At 44.4% G+C, this 16,678-nt stretch overlaps 1 protein-coding gene across 1 annotated transcript in view; it reads right to left on the reverse strand.

Annotated features, from left to right (window-relative positions):
* The window catches only part of LOC109900120 (catenin delta-2), a 591,443-nt gene that overhangs the window by 501,653 nt on the left and 73,112 nt on the right, over positions 1–16,678 (reverse strand). The window contains exon 2 of the mRNA XM_031835028.1: positions 1,536–1,669. Coding sequence (XP_031690888.1) covers positions 1,536–1,664 — 129 coding nt within the window. The 5' untranslated portion in view covers positions 1,665–1,669. The remainder of the gene's footprint in view (positions 1–1,535; positions 1,670–16,678) is intronic.

Below are 16,678 nucleotides of genomic sequence, written 5' to 3' on the forward strand. Positions count from 1 at the left end.
TCTCTTTGCAATAACGTATCTAGATAGAAGGTACCCTGTTTACACTGTACATGTTAGTCATTTAGCAGATTCTCTTATCCAGAGTCACTTACAGTTAGTGCATTCATCCCCAGTTTCTTACGTAGGTTAGCGACCTGCGTGATCCAGGAAGCCACCTCGAGCCTATAATCCTCGGCAAGCAAACAATTGCCGCATAAGAACTCTGAGGGATGCAATTTGTCCCGAAACAAAGCGTAGTAGATACAGCTCCTACAGCGCTTTTTTGGATTTCATTTACTTCTCCAGACAAAGAGGGATCAATCGGAAAACACATCTGGGAGTAACTTTGTTAGCTTAATGGCTAATATTAGCAGCTTAGCGGCTCTTTCAAGCAGACTTTAACCTGTCAGTTAAGCTGTTAAAAGCTAACCACGTCACGGAATCCATGCAAAAACTAGGTGGGACAACCACATATCACAGTTCTCAATAAAGTAGTTACCGGCTAAGTCAGAGCGCCGGAGGAGATAGGAGACCATAAAACGGCAGCCAACTATTGTGTGTTTGTTCATGTTATTTGCAACTTATTTCGTACATAATGTTTCTGCCGCTGTGTGTTATGACCGAAAAAAGCTTCTAGATATCAGGAATAAGACAAACTACGATCATGTATATCCTACCAACGGGATATTAAAAACTGTAATATCTTATGTTTCACCAAGTCATGGCTGAACAATGACATGATTAACCTACAGCTGGTGGGTGTTAATCTTTTTCATCAGGATAGAACAGCGGCCTCTGGTAAGACAAGGGGTGGTGGTCTATGTATGTTTGTAAACAACAGCTGGTGCACAAAATCTAAGGAAGTCTTGAGGTTTTCCTCGCCTGAGGAAGAGTATCTCATGAAAAGCTGTAGACCACACTATTTACAGAGAGAGTTATCATCTATATTATTTGTAGCTGTCTATTTACCACCACAAACCAATGCTGGCACTAAGACTGCACTCAATGAGCTGTATATGGCCATAAGCAAACAGGAAAACACTCATCCAGAGTGGCCGGGGACTTTAATGCATGAATCTTAAATCTGTTTTACCTCATTTCTACCAGCATGTTAAATGTGCAACTAGAGGGAGAAAACTCTAGATGTATGGTATGGTAACTGCTCGGCTTCCAACCACAAGGCAATATGACTAGGGTCCTTACCTCACTGGGGCCAAGCTTCCTGCCATCCAGGACCTCTATACCAGGTAGTGTCAGAGGAAAGGCCTAAAAATTGTCAAAGACTACCGCGACCCTAGTAATAGACATTTTGTCTCGACATTACTTCCTGATTCCTCCTCTACACATTCAATATTGACTTCTAACATGGACTGTCCTGAACCAACTGCATAGGACTGGAATACTGATATCTGCTCCAGCAGCAGGTTCTACAGCAAATAATTCATAGTACACCGTGTACGTTTGTGTGTTCCAAGTACAGATCAGTGTGTTTAAGTCTCACTTGCTGATATGGACACACACACACAGTGAGAGACAGGCAGACAGACCTACAGTACCTGTTCTTTGACAGAGGCCAGGATAGCGGAGGTGGTCTCTGTCCCGTCTGATCCGTCTCCATTAGATGACGGTAGACCTGGACTCAGCAGACTGGCTCCCTGCTCTGATGGCTGGTCTGGCACCGGCATACCTCCTATAGACAACATCAATATCACATAATATAATATACAATCATCATCATTACTCATACTCATAGTATACCTCCTATAGACAACATCAATATCACATTATATAATATACACACATTACATGGCATATCTCCTATAGACAACAACTAATATCGCATTATATAATATACACACATCACATGGCATATCTCCTATAGACAACAACTAATATCACATTATATAATGTACACACATCACATGGCATATCTCCTATAGAGAACAACTAATATCACATTATATAATGTACACACATCACATGGCATACCTCCTATAGAGAACAACAATATCACATTATATAATATACACACATCACATGGCATATCTCCTATAGACAACAACTAATATCACATTATATAATATACACACATCACATGGCATATCTCCTATAGACAACAACTAATATCACATTATATAATGTACACACATCACATGGCATACCTCCTATAGAGAACAACAATATCACATAATATAATATACAATCATCATCATTACTCATACTCATAGTATACCTCCTATAGACAACAACATCATCATTACTAATACTCATAGTATATCTCCTATAAACAACAACAAAATCATCATCATTACTAACACTCATAGTAAACATCCTGTAAACAACACCACCATCATCAATACTAATACTCATAGTATACCTCCTATAAACAACATCATCATCATCATCATCATCATCATCATTACTAATACTCATAGTATACCTCCTATAAACAACATCATCATCATCATCATCATTACTAATACTCATAGTATACCTCCTATAAACAACATCATCATCATCATCATCATCATCATTACTAATACTCATAGTATACCTCCTATAAACAACAACAACAACATCATTACTAATAGTCATAGTATACCTCCTATAAACAACACCACCATCATCATTACTAATACCCATAGTATACCTCCTATAAACAACAACAACAATAATATCATTACTAATACTCATAGTATACCTCCTATAAACAACAACAACAACATCATTACTAATAGTCATAGTATACCTCCTATAAACAACATCATCATTAATAATACTCATAGTATACCTCCTATAAACAACAACAACATCATCATCATTACTAATTGTTATGGGATTTTTTATGAATAATGACTAAACGATGTACACATTTAACGTAGAAATATAACTGACAGAATACTACCCCGTCACTGTATGATTGTATGAATCCTATTAGAATCATAACACTAAATCTAATGTGTGTAGTTTTAGTCAAGAATTAGAACAAGGACTTTCTGTTCCTTGTTAGAAACAAATGGAGCTGTCGTCAGACTGGCTGGAACACTGTGTTCCTTACAGGACATTCTGTCCCCACCAATGGAGGGGAGAGACCTTGGGCTTGTAGTAGATTGTTTAACAGGTGACAGACTATTTATGAGTAGGAGAAGACTTGTGAACTATGTTGCCATTGTATCTGAGAGGAGGAGGGACATTTATGACGAAATGTGAGGTATATAGACCAATGTGCCGGAATTGATAGGCAGAGCTCTCTAAATAAACATTCCTGACAATTGTAGCTGGGCCTCCATCTGATTCATTCCAACCAGTTTCCTACAAATGATGGGTATCAGGCTGAGTAATCAATTCAATTGGGTTTATGAACACTGAGAACTTAATTCTCTTGACACTAATACTCAGAGTATACCTCCTATAAACAACAACAACATCATCATCATTACTAATACTCATAGCATACCTCCTATAAACAACAACAACATCATCATCATCATTACTAATACTCATAGTATACATCCTATAAACAACACCACCATCATCATTATCACTAATACTCATAGTATACATCCTATAAACAACAACAACAACAACAACATCATTACTAATAGTGATAGTATACCTCCTGTAAACAACAACACCATCATCATTACTAATACTCATAGTATACCTCCTATAAACAACAACAACAACATTACTAATACTCAGAGTATACCTCCTATAGACAACAACATCATCATCATTACTAATACTCATAGTATACCCCCTATAAACAACAACAGCAACATCATCACTAAAACTCATAGTATACCTCCTATAAACAACAACATCCTCATCATTACTAATACCCATAGTATACCTCCTATAAACAACAACAAAATCATCATCATTACTAACACTCATCGTAAACATCCTATAAACAACACCACCATCATCAATACTAATACTCATAGTATACATCCTATAAACAACAACATCATCATAATTACTAATACTCATAGTATACCTCCTATAAACAACAACAAAATCATCACCATTACTAACACTCATCGTAAACATCCTATAAACAACACCACCATCATCAATACTAATACTCATAGTATACATCCTATAAACAACAACATCATCATCATTACTAATACTCATAGTATACATCCTATAAACAACACCACCATCATCATTATCACTAATACTCATAGTATACATCCTATAAACAACAACAACAACAACAACATCATTACTAATAGTGATAGTATACCTCCTGTAAACAACAACACCATCATCATTACTAATACTCATAGTATACCTCCTATAGACAACAACATCATCATCATTACTAATACTCATAGTATACCTCCTATAAACAACAACAACATCATCATTACTAATACTCATAGTATACCTCCTATAAACAACATCATCATTAATAATACTCATAGTATACCTCCTATAAACAACACCACCATCATCATTACCAATACTCATAGTATACCTCATATAAACACCAACAACATCATCATCATTACTAATACTCATAGTATACCTCATATAAACAACATCATCATCATCATTACTAATAGTCATAGTATACCTCCTATAAACAACAACAACATCATAATCATTACTAATACTCATAGTATACCACCTATAAACAACATCATCATCATTACTAATATTCATAGTATACCTCCTAAAAACAACAACAACAACAATAATATCATTACTAATACTCATATTATAGCTTCTATAAACAACAACAACATCATCATCATTACTAATACTCATAGTATACCTCCTATAAACAACAACAACATCATCATCATTACTAATTGTTATGGGTCCTGGTGTCCTGGCTAAATTCCCAATCTGGCCCTCAAACCATCACGGTCACCTAATAATCCCCAGTTTACAATTGGCTCATTCATCCCCCTCCTCTCCCCTGTAACTATTCCCCAGGTCGTTGCTGCAAATGAGAATGTGTTCTCATTCAACTTACCTGGTAAAATAATGGATAAATAAATGTTTTGGGGCTGTTGCTGGCAACACAGACTTTCAACTCCCTCCAAAGATTTTCTATGGGGTTGAGATCTGGAGACTGGCTAGGCCACTCCAGGACCTTGAAATGCTTCTTACGAAGCCACTCATTCCTTTCCCGGGTGGTGTGTTTGGGATCATTGTCATGCTGAAAGACCCAGCCACGTTTCATCTTCAATGCCCTTGCTGATGGAAGGAGGTTTACACTCAAAATCTCACGATACATGGCCCCATTCATTCTTTCCTTTACACGGATCAGTCGTCCTGGTCCCTTTGCAGAAAAACAGCCCCAAAGCATGATGTTTCCACCCCCATGCTTCACAGTAGGTATGGTGTTCTTTGGATGCAACTCAGCATTCTTTGTCCTCCAAACGCGACGAGTTGAGTTTTTACCAAAAAGTTATATTTTGGTTTCATCTGACCATATGACATTCTTCCAATCTTCTTCTGGATCATCCAAATGCTCTCTAGCAAACTTCAGACGGGCCAGACGGGCCTGGACATGTACTCGCTTAAGCAGGGCGCACGTCTGGCACTGCAGGATTTGAGTCCCTGGCGGCGTAGTGTGTTACTGATGGTAGGCTTTGTTACTTTGGTCCCAGCTCTCTGCAGGTCATTCACTAGGTCCCCCTGTGTGGTTCTTCGATTTTTGCTCACCGTTCTTGTGATCATTTGACCCCACGGGGTGAGATCTTGCGTGGAGCCCCAGATCGAGGGAGATTATCAGTGATCTTTTATGTCTTCCATTTCCTAATAATTGCTCCCACAGTTGATTTCTTCAAACCAAGCTGCTTACCTATTGCAAATTCAGTCTTCCCAGCCTGGTGCAGGTCTACAATTTTGTTTCTGGTGTCCTTTGAGAGCTCTTTGGTCTTGGCCATAGTGGAGTTTGGAGTGTGACTGTTTGAGGTTGTGGACAGGTGTCTTTTATACTGATAACAAGTTCAAACAGGTGCCATTAATACAGGTAACGAGTGGAGGACAGAGGAGCCTCTTAAAGAAAAAGTTACAGGTCTGTGAGAGCCAGAAATCTTGCTTGTTTGTAGGTGACCAAATACTTATTTTCCACCATCATTTGCAAATAAATTCATTAAAAATCCTACAATTAAATTTTCTGGATTTTTTTTCTCATTTTGTCTGTCATAGTTGAAGTTTACCTATGATGAAAATTACAGGCCTCTCTCATCTTTTTTAAGTGGGATAACTTGCACAATTGGTGGCTGACTAAATACTTTTTTGCCCCACTGTACCTCCTATAGACAACAACAACAACATTACTAATAATCATAGTACAGTATATATTCTAAACAACAACAATTATATCATAATTACTATTCAAATATCACATAATAAGAACTTGCGTGAAAAACCTCTTCTTTATTATCAAACGACAACACATTAGGGTCTTCCATCCTTCATGTAAAGTAGACATGAGTAGTTAATTTGGGATTGAGTAAATAGCAGGCTTATTATGAGAGTTACGGGAGTGAAATTCAATCACTTCAGATTCTACTGGATTTCCCACAGTGTTGCTGGAGCTCCCTCTCTCACACTTGTGTTAACTGGCTTAGATAAACTACAGTGAGCAGTCTCTCAGCCTATCCTGAGGTCCGAAGAAGGGAGATAGGGAGGGACTGGGAGAGTGGGAGAGAGAACTCACTGAACATCCCCAGGAGCTCTGAGAGTGCTTACTGCTAATCTGCAGGCAGGCACCCACCGTCATGTTCAAGAGGTAAAAGTGGTACTGTGAGGAGATATTTTAAGAGGTACCTGGGTGTGCGTCTCTCTCTCTCGGGACTAGTCTCTGAATGTCCTTGAGTGGCCCAGCCAGAGCCTGCCTGCCTGCCTCTGCCTCTCTCTCTCTCTCTCTCTCTCTCTCTCTTCTCTCCTCTCTCTCTCTCTCTCCTCTCTCTCTCTCTCTCTCTCTCCTCTCTCTCTCTCTCTCTCTCTCTCTCCTCTCTCTCTCTGCTCTCTCTCTCTCTCTCTCTCTCTCTCTCTCTCTCTCTCTCTCTCTCCGTCTCTCTCTCTCTCTCTCCTCTCTCTCTCTCTCTCTCCTCTCTCTCTCTCTCTCTCTCTCTCTCTCTCTCTCCTCTCCTCTCTCTCTCTCCTCTCTCTCTCTCTCTCTCTCTCTCTCTCTCTTCTCTCTCTCTCCTCTCTCTCTCTCTCTCTCCTCTCTCTCTCTCCTCTCTCTCTCTCTCTCTCTCTCTCTCTCTCTCTCTCTCTCTCTCTCTCTCTCTCTCTCCTCTCTCTCTCTCTCTCTCTCTCTCTCTTCTCTCTCTCTCTCTCTCTCCTCTAAACTATGTTTAACCTTCAGCAGAGTAACTGGCTCCATGGCAGCCAAATGTTTCCAGGCCAGTGCTAGCTTGAGAACAGACAGGGGAAATCCCTGTTAAAGTGGGTCTTTCTCTGTCCTGTTACTGAGCCAGAGAGAGACATGGACAAGGGCCTACCAACAGGCACACACACAAGGCAATAACAAACACACATGGCAGACATTACAGTGCATGCGGAAAGTATTCAGACCCCTTGACTTTTCCACATGTTGTTACGTTACAGCCTTATTCTAAATGTCTTAAATAGTATTTAGACCCAATATTCAGTACAGCACATTTGGCAGCGATTTCAGCCTCGAGTCTTCTTGTGTATGACGCTACAAGCTTGGCACACCTGTATTTGGGGAGTTTCTCCCATTCTTCTCTGCAGATCCTCTCAAGCTCTGTCAGGTTGGATGGGGAGCATCGCTGCACAACTATTTTCAGGTCTCTCCAGAAATGTTTGATCGGGTTCAAGTCCAGGCTCTGGCTGGGCCACTCAAGGACATTCAGAGACTAGTCCCGAAGCCACTCCTGCATTGGCTTGGCTGTGTGCTTAGGGTCGTTGTCCTGTTGGAAGGTGAACCTTTGCCCCAGTCGAGGTCCTGAGCAATCTGGAGCATGTTTTCATCAAGGATCTCTCTGTACATTGCTCCATTCATCTTTCCCTCGATCCTGACTAGTCTCCATGTGCCTGCCGCTGGAAACCATCCACACAGCATGATTCTACCACCACCATGCTTCACCGTAGGGATGGTGTCAGGTTTGCTCCAGATGTGATGCTTGGCATTCAGGCCAAAGAGTTCAATCTTGGTTTCATCATACCAAAGAATCTTGTTTCACAAACACAAAGGTGCCTTTCGGCAAACTCCAAGCAGGCTGTCATGTGCCTTTTACTGAGGAGTGGCTTCCATCTGGCCACTCTACTATAAAGGCCTGATTGGTAGAAGACTGCAGATATGGTTGTCTTTCTGTAAGATTCTTCTATCTCCACAGAGGAACTGGAGCTCTGTCAGAGTGACCATTGGGTCCTTGGTCACCTCCCTGACCAAGGCCCTTCTCTCCCGATTGCTCAGTTTGGCTGGGTGGCCAGCTCAAGGAAGAGTCTTGGCGGTTCCAACTTTCTTCCATTTTAGAATGATGGAGGCCACTGTGTTCTTGGGGACCTTCAATGCTGCAGAAATGTTTCGCTACCCTTCTCCAGATCTGTGCCTCGACACAATCCTGTCTCGGAGCTCTACGGACCATTCCTTCCACCTCATGGCTTGGTTTTTACATGCACTGTCAACTGTGGGACCTTACATAGACAGGTGTGTGCCTTTCCCAATCATGTCCAATCAATTTAATTTATCACAAGTGACTCCAATCAAGTTGTAGAAACATCTCAGGGATGATCAATGGAAACAGGATGCACCTGAGCACAATATCAAGTATCATAGCAAAAGCTCTGAAAACTTAATGTAAATAAGGTATTTCTGCTTTACATTTTTTCAAAAAATGTAAATGAAAACCTGTTTTTGCTTTGTCATTACAGGGTATTGTGTGTAGATTGGTAATGGAAAAAAATGTAATACATTTTAGAATAGGACTGTAAAGTAACAACATTTTGCAGATGTCACACACAAATGGCAGCCATTATATTGCTGATGTCACACAAAAATGGCAGCCATTATATTGGTGATGTCACAAACACTAATGGCAGACATTATATTGCTGATGTCACAAACACTAATGGCAGACATTATATTGCTGATGTCACAAACACTAATGGCAGACATTATATTGGTGATGTCACAAACACTAATGGCAGACATTATATTGCTGATGTCACACACAAATGTGAGACATTATATTTTTTAATTTATGTATTTTTATTTCACCTTTATTTAACCAGGTAGGTCAGTTGAGAACACCTTTATTTAACCAGGTAGGCCAGTTGAGAACAAGTTCTCATTTACAACTGCGACCTGGCCAAGATAAAGCATAGCAATTCAACACAAACAACAACACAGAGTTACACATGGAATAAACAAACATACAATCAATAATACAGTAGAAATATCTATATACAGCATGTGCAAATAAGGTAGGAGAGAGGTAAAGGCAATAAATAGGCCATGGTGGCAAAGGAATTACAATATAGCAATTAAACCCTGGAATGGTAGGATGTGCAGAAGATGAATGTGCAAGTAGAGATACTGGGGTGCAAAGGAGCAAGATAAATAAATAAATACAGTATGGGGATGAGGTAGATAGATGGGCTGTTTACAGATGAGCTATGTACAGGTGCAGTGATCGGTGAGTTGCTCTGACAGCTGGTGCTTGAAGATAGTGAGGGAGGTAAGAGTCTCCAGCTTCAGAGATTTTTGCAGTTAGTTCCAGTCATTGGCAGCAGAGAAATGGAAGGAGAGGCGGCCAAAGGAAGAATTGGCTTTGGGGATGACCAGTGACATATACCTGCTGGAGCGTGTGCTACGGGTGGGTGCTGTGGGTGGGAGAGTGAGTGAGTGAGTGAGTGAGTGAGTGAGTGAGTGAGTGAGTGAGTGAGTGAGTGAGTGAGTGAGTGAGTGAGTGAGTGAGTGAGGGAGAGACGCTTGTGGTGACTAGTTGAACACAACATTCTGTATCCTGTTAGTTGACATTGATTGGTGTCTAAACACACACGCACACTCATCCTGACATTGTGTGTTTAGATGTGTCACTATCTAAACAGGGGTCCCTGGCAGGCTCGTTATAAGTGACGGACTGCTTATCACTGCTTGGCAATTAACTAACGACGAGACCGCACACACTCCCATCACACTCTTTGTTTATTAACACTGGGGTAGACACGAAGTGGGAAAACAAATCCAGGACCCGGGACCAGATGATGGAGGGTTAAACTGTGATGTCATGAATGATACTGCCTGAAGGAAGATAGTTTGTTGAGTGTCGTTAAAATAATCAATAGGGAGGACTATCTATCAAAACAGAACGAGGGCCAGGGAAACATGGGGGAAGAGAGAGAGAGAGAGAGAGAGAGAGAGAGGGGCAATGAAGTCGCCCATCAATTTTCTGCCACAGTTACCATCTCATTTAACCATCACAGCAAGGCTTTAAATTACAATATTTTGGAAAGACATTTGAAAGCCAAAATCTTTTTAAATGTTATAATGCTTGACTTGTTCATTTATTTAAGCAGAAAATAAATGATGAATTAATCTAAGTTCCATGTGGAGAAACTCAACAGCAATTTGACTACAAGAGCCAAGGCTTGATGTGTCCACACACAAACACACGCACACAAACACGCACGCAAGCACACACACACACACACACACAGGGCTATATTTTAAAACCTTAATGCAACGCTAAATCTAAGCACTGGTGGTAGTGCTGTAGGATCAGAGGTTCGTAACCAGAATTATGGCCAGTACCTGGTGGTAGTGCTGTAGGATCAGAGGTTCGTAACCAGAATTAAGGACAGTACCTGGTGGTAGTGCTGTAGGATCAGAGGTTCGTAACCAGAATTATGGCCAGTACCTGGTGGTAGTGCTGTAGGATCAGAGGTTCGTAACCAGAATTATGGCCAGTACCTGGTGGTAGTGCTGTAGGATCAGAGGTTCATAACCAGAATTAAGGACAGTACCTGGTGGTAGTGCTGTAGGATCAGAGGTTCATAACCAGAATTAAGGACAGTACCTGGTGGTAGTGCTGTAGGATCAGAGGTTCATAACCAGAATTAAGGACAGTACCTGGTGGTAGTGCTGTAGGATCAGAGCTTCATAACCAGAATTAAGGACAGTAGCTGGTGGTAGTGCTGTAGGATCAGAGGTTCATAACCAGAATTAAGGACAGTGGCTGGAAGTAGTGCTGTAGGATCAGAGGTTCATAACCAGAATTAAGGACAGTAGCTGGAAGTAGTGCTGTAGGATCAGAGGTTCATAGTAGTACCTGGCGGTGGCATGAAAGGCTGTTAACAAAAAAAAAAAAATGAATAAACACGTTGAAGGTGTGTCGAGGCTTGACCCCTCACTGGCCAATCAGAATGTGCTCCATGACCCCTCACTGGCCAATCAGAATGTGCTCCATGACCCCTCACTGGCCAATCAGAATGTGCTCCATGACCCCTCACTGGCCAATCAGTATGTGCTCCATGACCCCTCACTGGCCAATCAGTATGTGCTCCATGACCCCTCACTGGCCAATCAGAATGTGCTCCATGACCCCTCCATGGCCAATCAGTATGTGCTCCATGACCCCTCACTGGCCAATCAGAATGTGCTCCATGACCCCTCACTGGCCAATCAGAATGTGCTCCATGACCCCTCACTGGCCAATCAGTATGTGCTCCATGACCCCTCACTGGCCAATCAGAATGTGCTCCATGACCCCTCCATGGTCAATCAGAATGTGCTCCATGACCCCTCACTGGCCAATCAGAATGTGCTCCATGACCCCTCACTGGCCAATCAGAATGTGCTCCATGACCCCTCACTGGCCAATCAGAATGTGCTCCATGACCCCTCCATGGCCAATCAGAATGTGCTCCATGACCCCTCACTGGCCAATCAGTATGTGCTCCATGACCCCTCACTGGCCAATCAGAATGTGCTCCATGACCCCTCCATGGCCAATCAGAATGTGCTCCATGGCTAAATATGTGGTTGCTTCAAGTTGTGTTTTTACGGTATTTTATGTATTTCATTGTCATCAACCGCAATTGTATTGTTAGTCCACTATAGCCTATATAAAGCAAACAAGCTGATGTTAGACAAGTCAATTGTGAACATTTGACATTTGTACCTCCTTACCGACCGTCGAAAATAAAGCCCTGAAGTTTATCCCAGCTGGCACCCTACTTCCTTTAGTACACTGCTTTTGACTAGAGTCCTATGAGTCCTATCGATCCTATGAGCACTATGGGTCCTATGGATCCTATGAGCACTATGAGCACTATGGGTCCTATGGATCCAATGAGCACTATGGGTCCTATGAGCACTATGAGCCCTATGTATCCTATGAGCACTATGAGCCATATGGGTCATATGGGTCCTATGAGCACTATGAGCCCTATGAGCCCTATGGGTCCTATGAGCCCTATGAGCACTATGAGCCCTATGGGTCATATGGGTCCTATGAGCACTATGAGCACTATGAGCCCTATGGGTCCTATGAGCCCTATGAGCACTATGAGTACTATGAGCACCATGGGTCCGATGAGCACTATGAGCACTATGAGCACTATGGGTCCTATGAGCACTATGAGTACTATGAGCACCATGGGTCCGATGAGCACTATGAGCACTATGAGCACTATGGGTCCTATGAGCACTATGAGCCCTATGAGCACTATGGGTCCTATGAGCACTATGAGCACTATGAGCCATATGGGTCCTATGAGCACTATGAGCACTATGGGTCCTATGAGCACTATGAGCCCTATGAGCACTATGGGTCCTATGAGAACTATGAGCACTATGGGTCCTATTTGCACTATGGGTCCTATGAGCACTATGAACATTATGAATCCTATGATCCCTATGAACACTATAAGCCCTATGAGCACAATGAGCACAACGAGAACAATGAGCACTATGGGTCCGATGAGCCTTATGAACACTCTGAGCACTATGACCCTATGGGCCCGGGCCATAAGTAGTGCATTATAGAGGGAACATGGTGCCATCTTGGACAGAGCCCCTGATCAGATGGACTCAATGCTCACTATCTGGACCAAGACTTTGAGCAAATCTACAGTGTCCAGGTGTACTCTGGGTTAAGCTTGGTGTTAGCTGCTGGTTTATCCTGCATTAGTCTATTCGCCACAACGAATACACACACCTCTAGAGGGAGTACGCTACCTGGCAGGTGTCTGGAGAGTTTAAGAGAAGGACATAGAGCTCTCAGGTGAGGCCAATTAACAGCCAATTAACAGGTATGAAGACCTACACTATATATACAAAGGTATGTGGACACCCATTCAAATGAGTGGATTCTGCTATTTCAACCACACCCGTTGCAGATAGGAGTATAACAATGAGCACACAACCATGCAATCTCCATAGACAAACATTTCAGTAAGGCCATTCAGCAGAATGGCCTTACTGAAAAGCTCGGTGACGTGGCACAGTCATACTGTAAGTGCTGTTATTGTGAAGGGGAAACATCTAGGAGCAACAACGGCTTAGCCGCGAAGTGGTAGGCCACACAAGCTGAACAGAACGGGAACCGCAGAAGCGTCTGTCCTCGGTTGCAAAACTTCAGAGTTCCAAACTGCCTCTGGAAGCAACGTCAGCACAAGAACTGTTCGCTAGGAGCTAAAGTGAAATGGGTTTCCATGGCCGAGCAGCTGCACACAAGCCTAAGATCACCATCCGCAATGCCAAGCGTCGGCTGGAGTGGTGTAAAGCTCGCCACCATTGGACTCTGGAGCAGTGGAAACGTGTTCTCTGGAGTAATGAATCACTATTCACTATTTGGCAGTCCGCTGGACGAATCTGGGTTTGGCGGATGCCAGGAGAACGCTACCTGCCCCAATGCATAGTGCCAACTGTAAAGTTTGGTGGAGGACGAATAATTGTCTGGGGCTGTTTTTCATGGTTACGGCCCCTTAGTTCCAGTGATGGGAAATCTTAACACTACAGCATACAATGACATTCTAGACGATTCTGTGTTTTCAACTTTGCGGCAACAGTTTGGGGAAGGTCCTTTCCTGTTTCAACATGACAATACCCCCGTGCAAAAAGCGAGGTCCATACAGAAATGGTTTGTCGAGATCGGTGTGGACGAACTTAACTGGCCTGCACAGAGCCCTGGTCTAAACCAAGATCGAACCCCTTTGGGATGAATTGGAACACTGACTGCGAGCCAGGCCTAATCGTCCAACATCAGTGCCCATCCTCACTAGTGCTCTTGTGGCTGAATGGAAGCAAGTCCCTGCAGCAATGTTCCAATATCAAGTGGGAATGCTTCCCAGAAGAGTGTAGGCTGTTATAGCAGCAAACGGGGGACCAACTCCATATTAATGCCCATGATTTAGGAATGAGATGTCGGATGAGCAGCTGTCCACATACTTTTGGTCATGTAGTGTATCTGAGAGGAACGCCTAACGACGTTGCCTGGGTTTTTTAATAAGGTTTGGACATTTTTATTTTGAGCACTATCACTGTTTTTACCACGATCACCTGAATGAGGTTAATTAATCTACTTGCGCTCGGTGACTGTTGAAAGTTTGTCTGTGTCCCAAATTCAGCAGGGATTGAACTTGACCGTGGATTTCCCAGAGTCAGATAGCTTGATCACCGTGTCAAACATGACTAAAAGGTTATTCTGGGCCATTGTTGTGGGCGCTGCTAAGCCTGTGTTGAATGGAGACTCTTTCCCTACGGGCAGACTGTAACACGAAGCAGGGCTCAGGGGCTTTTGTGCCTTTGGGGACACATTTAATTGAGGTGCGTTATGGCAGATTTGAGTTGTGTGCCGTTTCCTGTTTGTCTGGAGAAGTGAAGGCCTGAAATTTCATTTCTCTGGTTGAGATAAGACATGAAAAACTGACAAAGCCTCCCGTTCTGACAGACACAGAGAGACAGAGGGGAGCGAGGGGGGGGGGGGGGAGACAGAGAGATGGAGGAGCTCAATGTTTAGAGAATTACCCCGGCGGTGAACGGAACAGTAAACAGAATCCTCCATCAAAAGACGTTCCCTTGTTCTCTCTCCTCACAGTTAAAAGTGATACTTCAATAATCTCTGTCTTCTGAAGTTAGCTTAGGAAAGACAACAAACTACAATCAGCAGAGGACAGAGTTTAGCTCATAACTGGGATGGTAAGAGAACAGAGTTTAGCTAATAACTGGGATGGTAAGAGGACAGAGTTTAGCTCATACCTGGGATGGTAAGAGAACAGAGTTTAGCTCATAACTGGGAAGGTAAGAGAACAGAGTTTAGCTCATAACTGGGATGGTAAACGCCTTAACTAGGTGTGCTAGTGGTGGGTTAATCTTTGTATTTATTTACAGTGTCTTCTCTCCATCTCTGTCTGTTGGTGTGGAGGCCTGACACCCAGGTGGGAGGTTCGGGTGAGGCCTGAAGAGGTTATGCTTGAGGTGTTGACAGATAGACAGACAATGTTTTCTACAGCATCTAGGGAGAGAGCTGACAGGTGAGAACGGGGAGGGGTGACGGGGGAAGGGGAGGGGTGACAGGGGAAGGGGAGGGGTGACAGGGGAAGGGGAGGGGTGACAGGGGAAGGGGAGGGGTGACGGGGGAAGGGGAGGGGTGACAGGGGAAGGGGAGGGGTGACGGGGGAAGGGGAGGGGTGACAGGGGAAGGGGAGGGGTGACAGGGGAAGGGGAGGGGTGACGGGAGGGGACGGGGGGGAAGGGGAGGGGTGACAGGGGAAGGGGAGGGGGACGAGGGTAAGGGGGAAGGGGAGGGGGTAACGGGGGAAGGGGAGGGGTGACGGGGAAGGGGAGGGGAGGGGGGGTAAGGGGGGAGGGGAGGGAGGAGGGGAGGGGGGGAGGGGGGGTAACGGGGGAAGGGGAGGGGTGACAGGGGAAGGAGAGGGGAGGGGTGACAGGGGAAGGGGAGGGGTGACAGGGGAAGGGGAGGGGTGACAGGGGAGGAAAGGGGTGACAGGGAAGGAGAGGGGAGGGGTAACGGGGGAAGGGGAGGGGTGATAGGGGAAGGAGGGGAGGGTGACAGTGGGAAGGAGAGGGGTGACGGGGGAAGGGGAGGGTGACAGGGGAAGGGAGGGGTGACGGGGGAACGGGAGGGTGACGGGGGAAGGGAGGGAGTGACAGGGGAAGGAGAGGGGTGACAGGGAAGGGGAGGGGGTGACAGGGGAAGGAGAGGGGTGACAGGGGAAGAGAGGGGTGACAGGGGAAGGGAGGGGTGACAGGGGAAGGAGAGGGGAGGGGTGACAGGGGAAGGAGAGGGGTGACGGGGGAAGGGGAAGGGGGGACAGGGGAAGGGGAGGGGTGACGGGGGAAGGGGAGGGGTGACAGGGGAAGGGGAGGGGTGACGGGGGAAGGGGAGGGGTGACAGGGAAGGGGAGGGGTGACAGGGGAAGGGGAGGGGTGACGGGGGAAGGAGAGGGGAGGGGTAACGGGGGAAGGGGAGGGTGATGGGGCAAGGGGAGGGGTGACAGGGGAAGGAGAGGGGAGGGGTGACAGGGGAAGGAGAGGGGTGACGGGGGAAGGAGAGGGGTGACAGGGGAAGGGGAGGGGTAGAGGGCAGTCAAGCCTCAGGCCTGAAAGCATACAATATCTCTGTAGTGAAACAGCAGTCCCCACACACCCACACACCCACACACACACACACACACATTCACACACATGCACACATACACACAATTCTGTGGCTGGTGTCAGGTTGTTAGA

The sequence above is a fragment of the Oncorhynchus kisutch genome, linkage group LG11 (genome assembly GCF_002021735.2).
Source record: "Oncorhynchus kisutch isolate 150728-3 linkage group LG11, Okis_V2, whole genome shotgun sequence".
Lineage (NCBI taxonomy): Eukaryota > Metazoa > Chordata > Actinopteri > Salmoniformes > Salmonidae > Oncorhynchus > Oncorhynchus kisutch.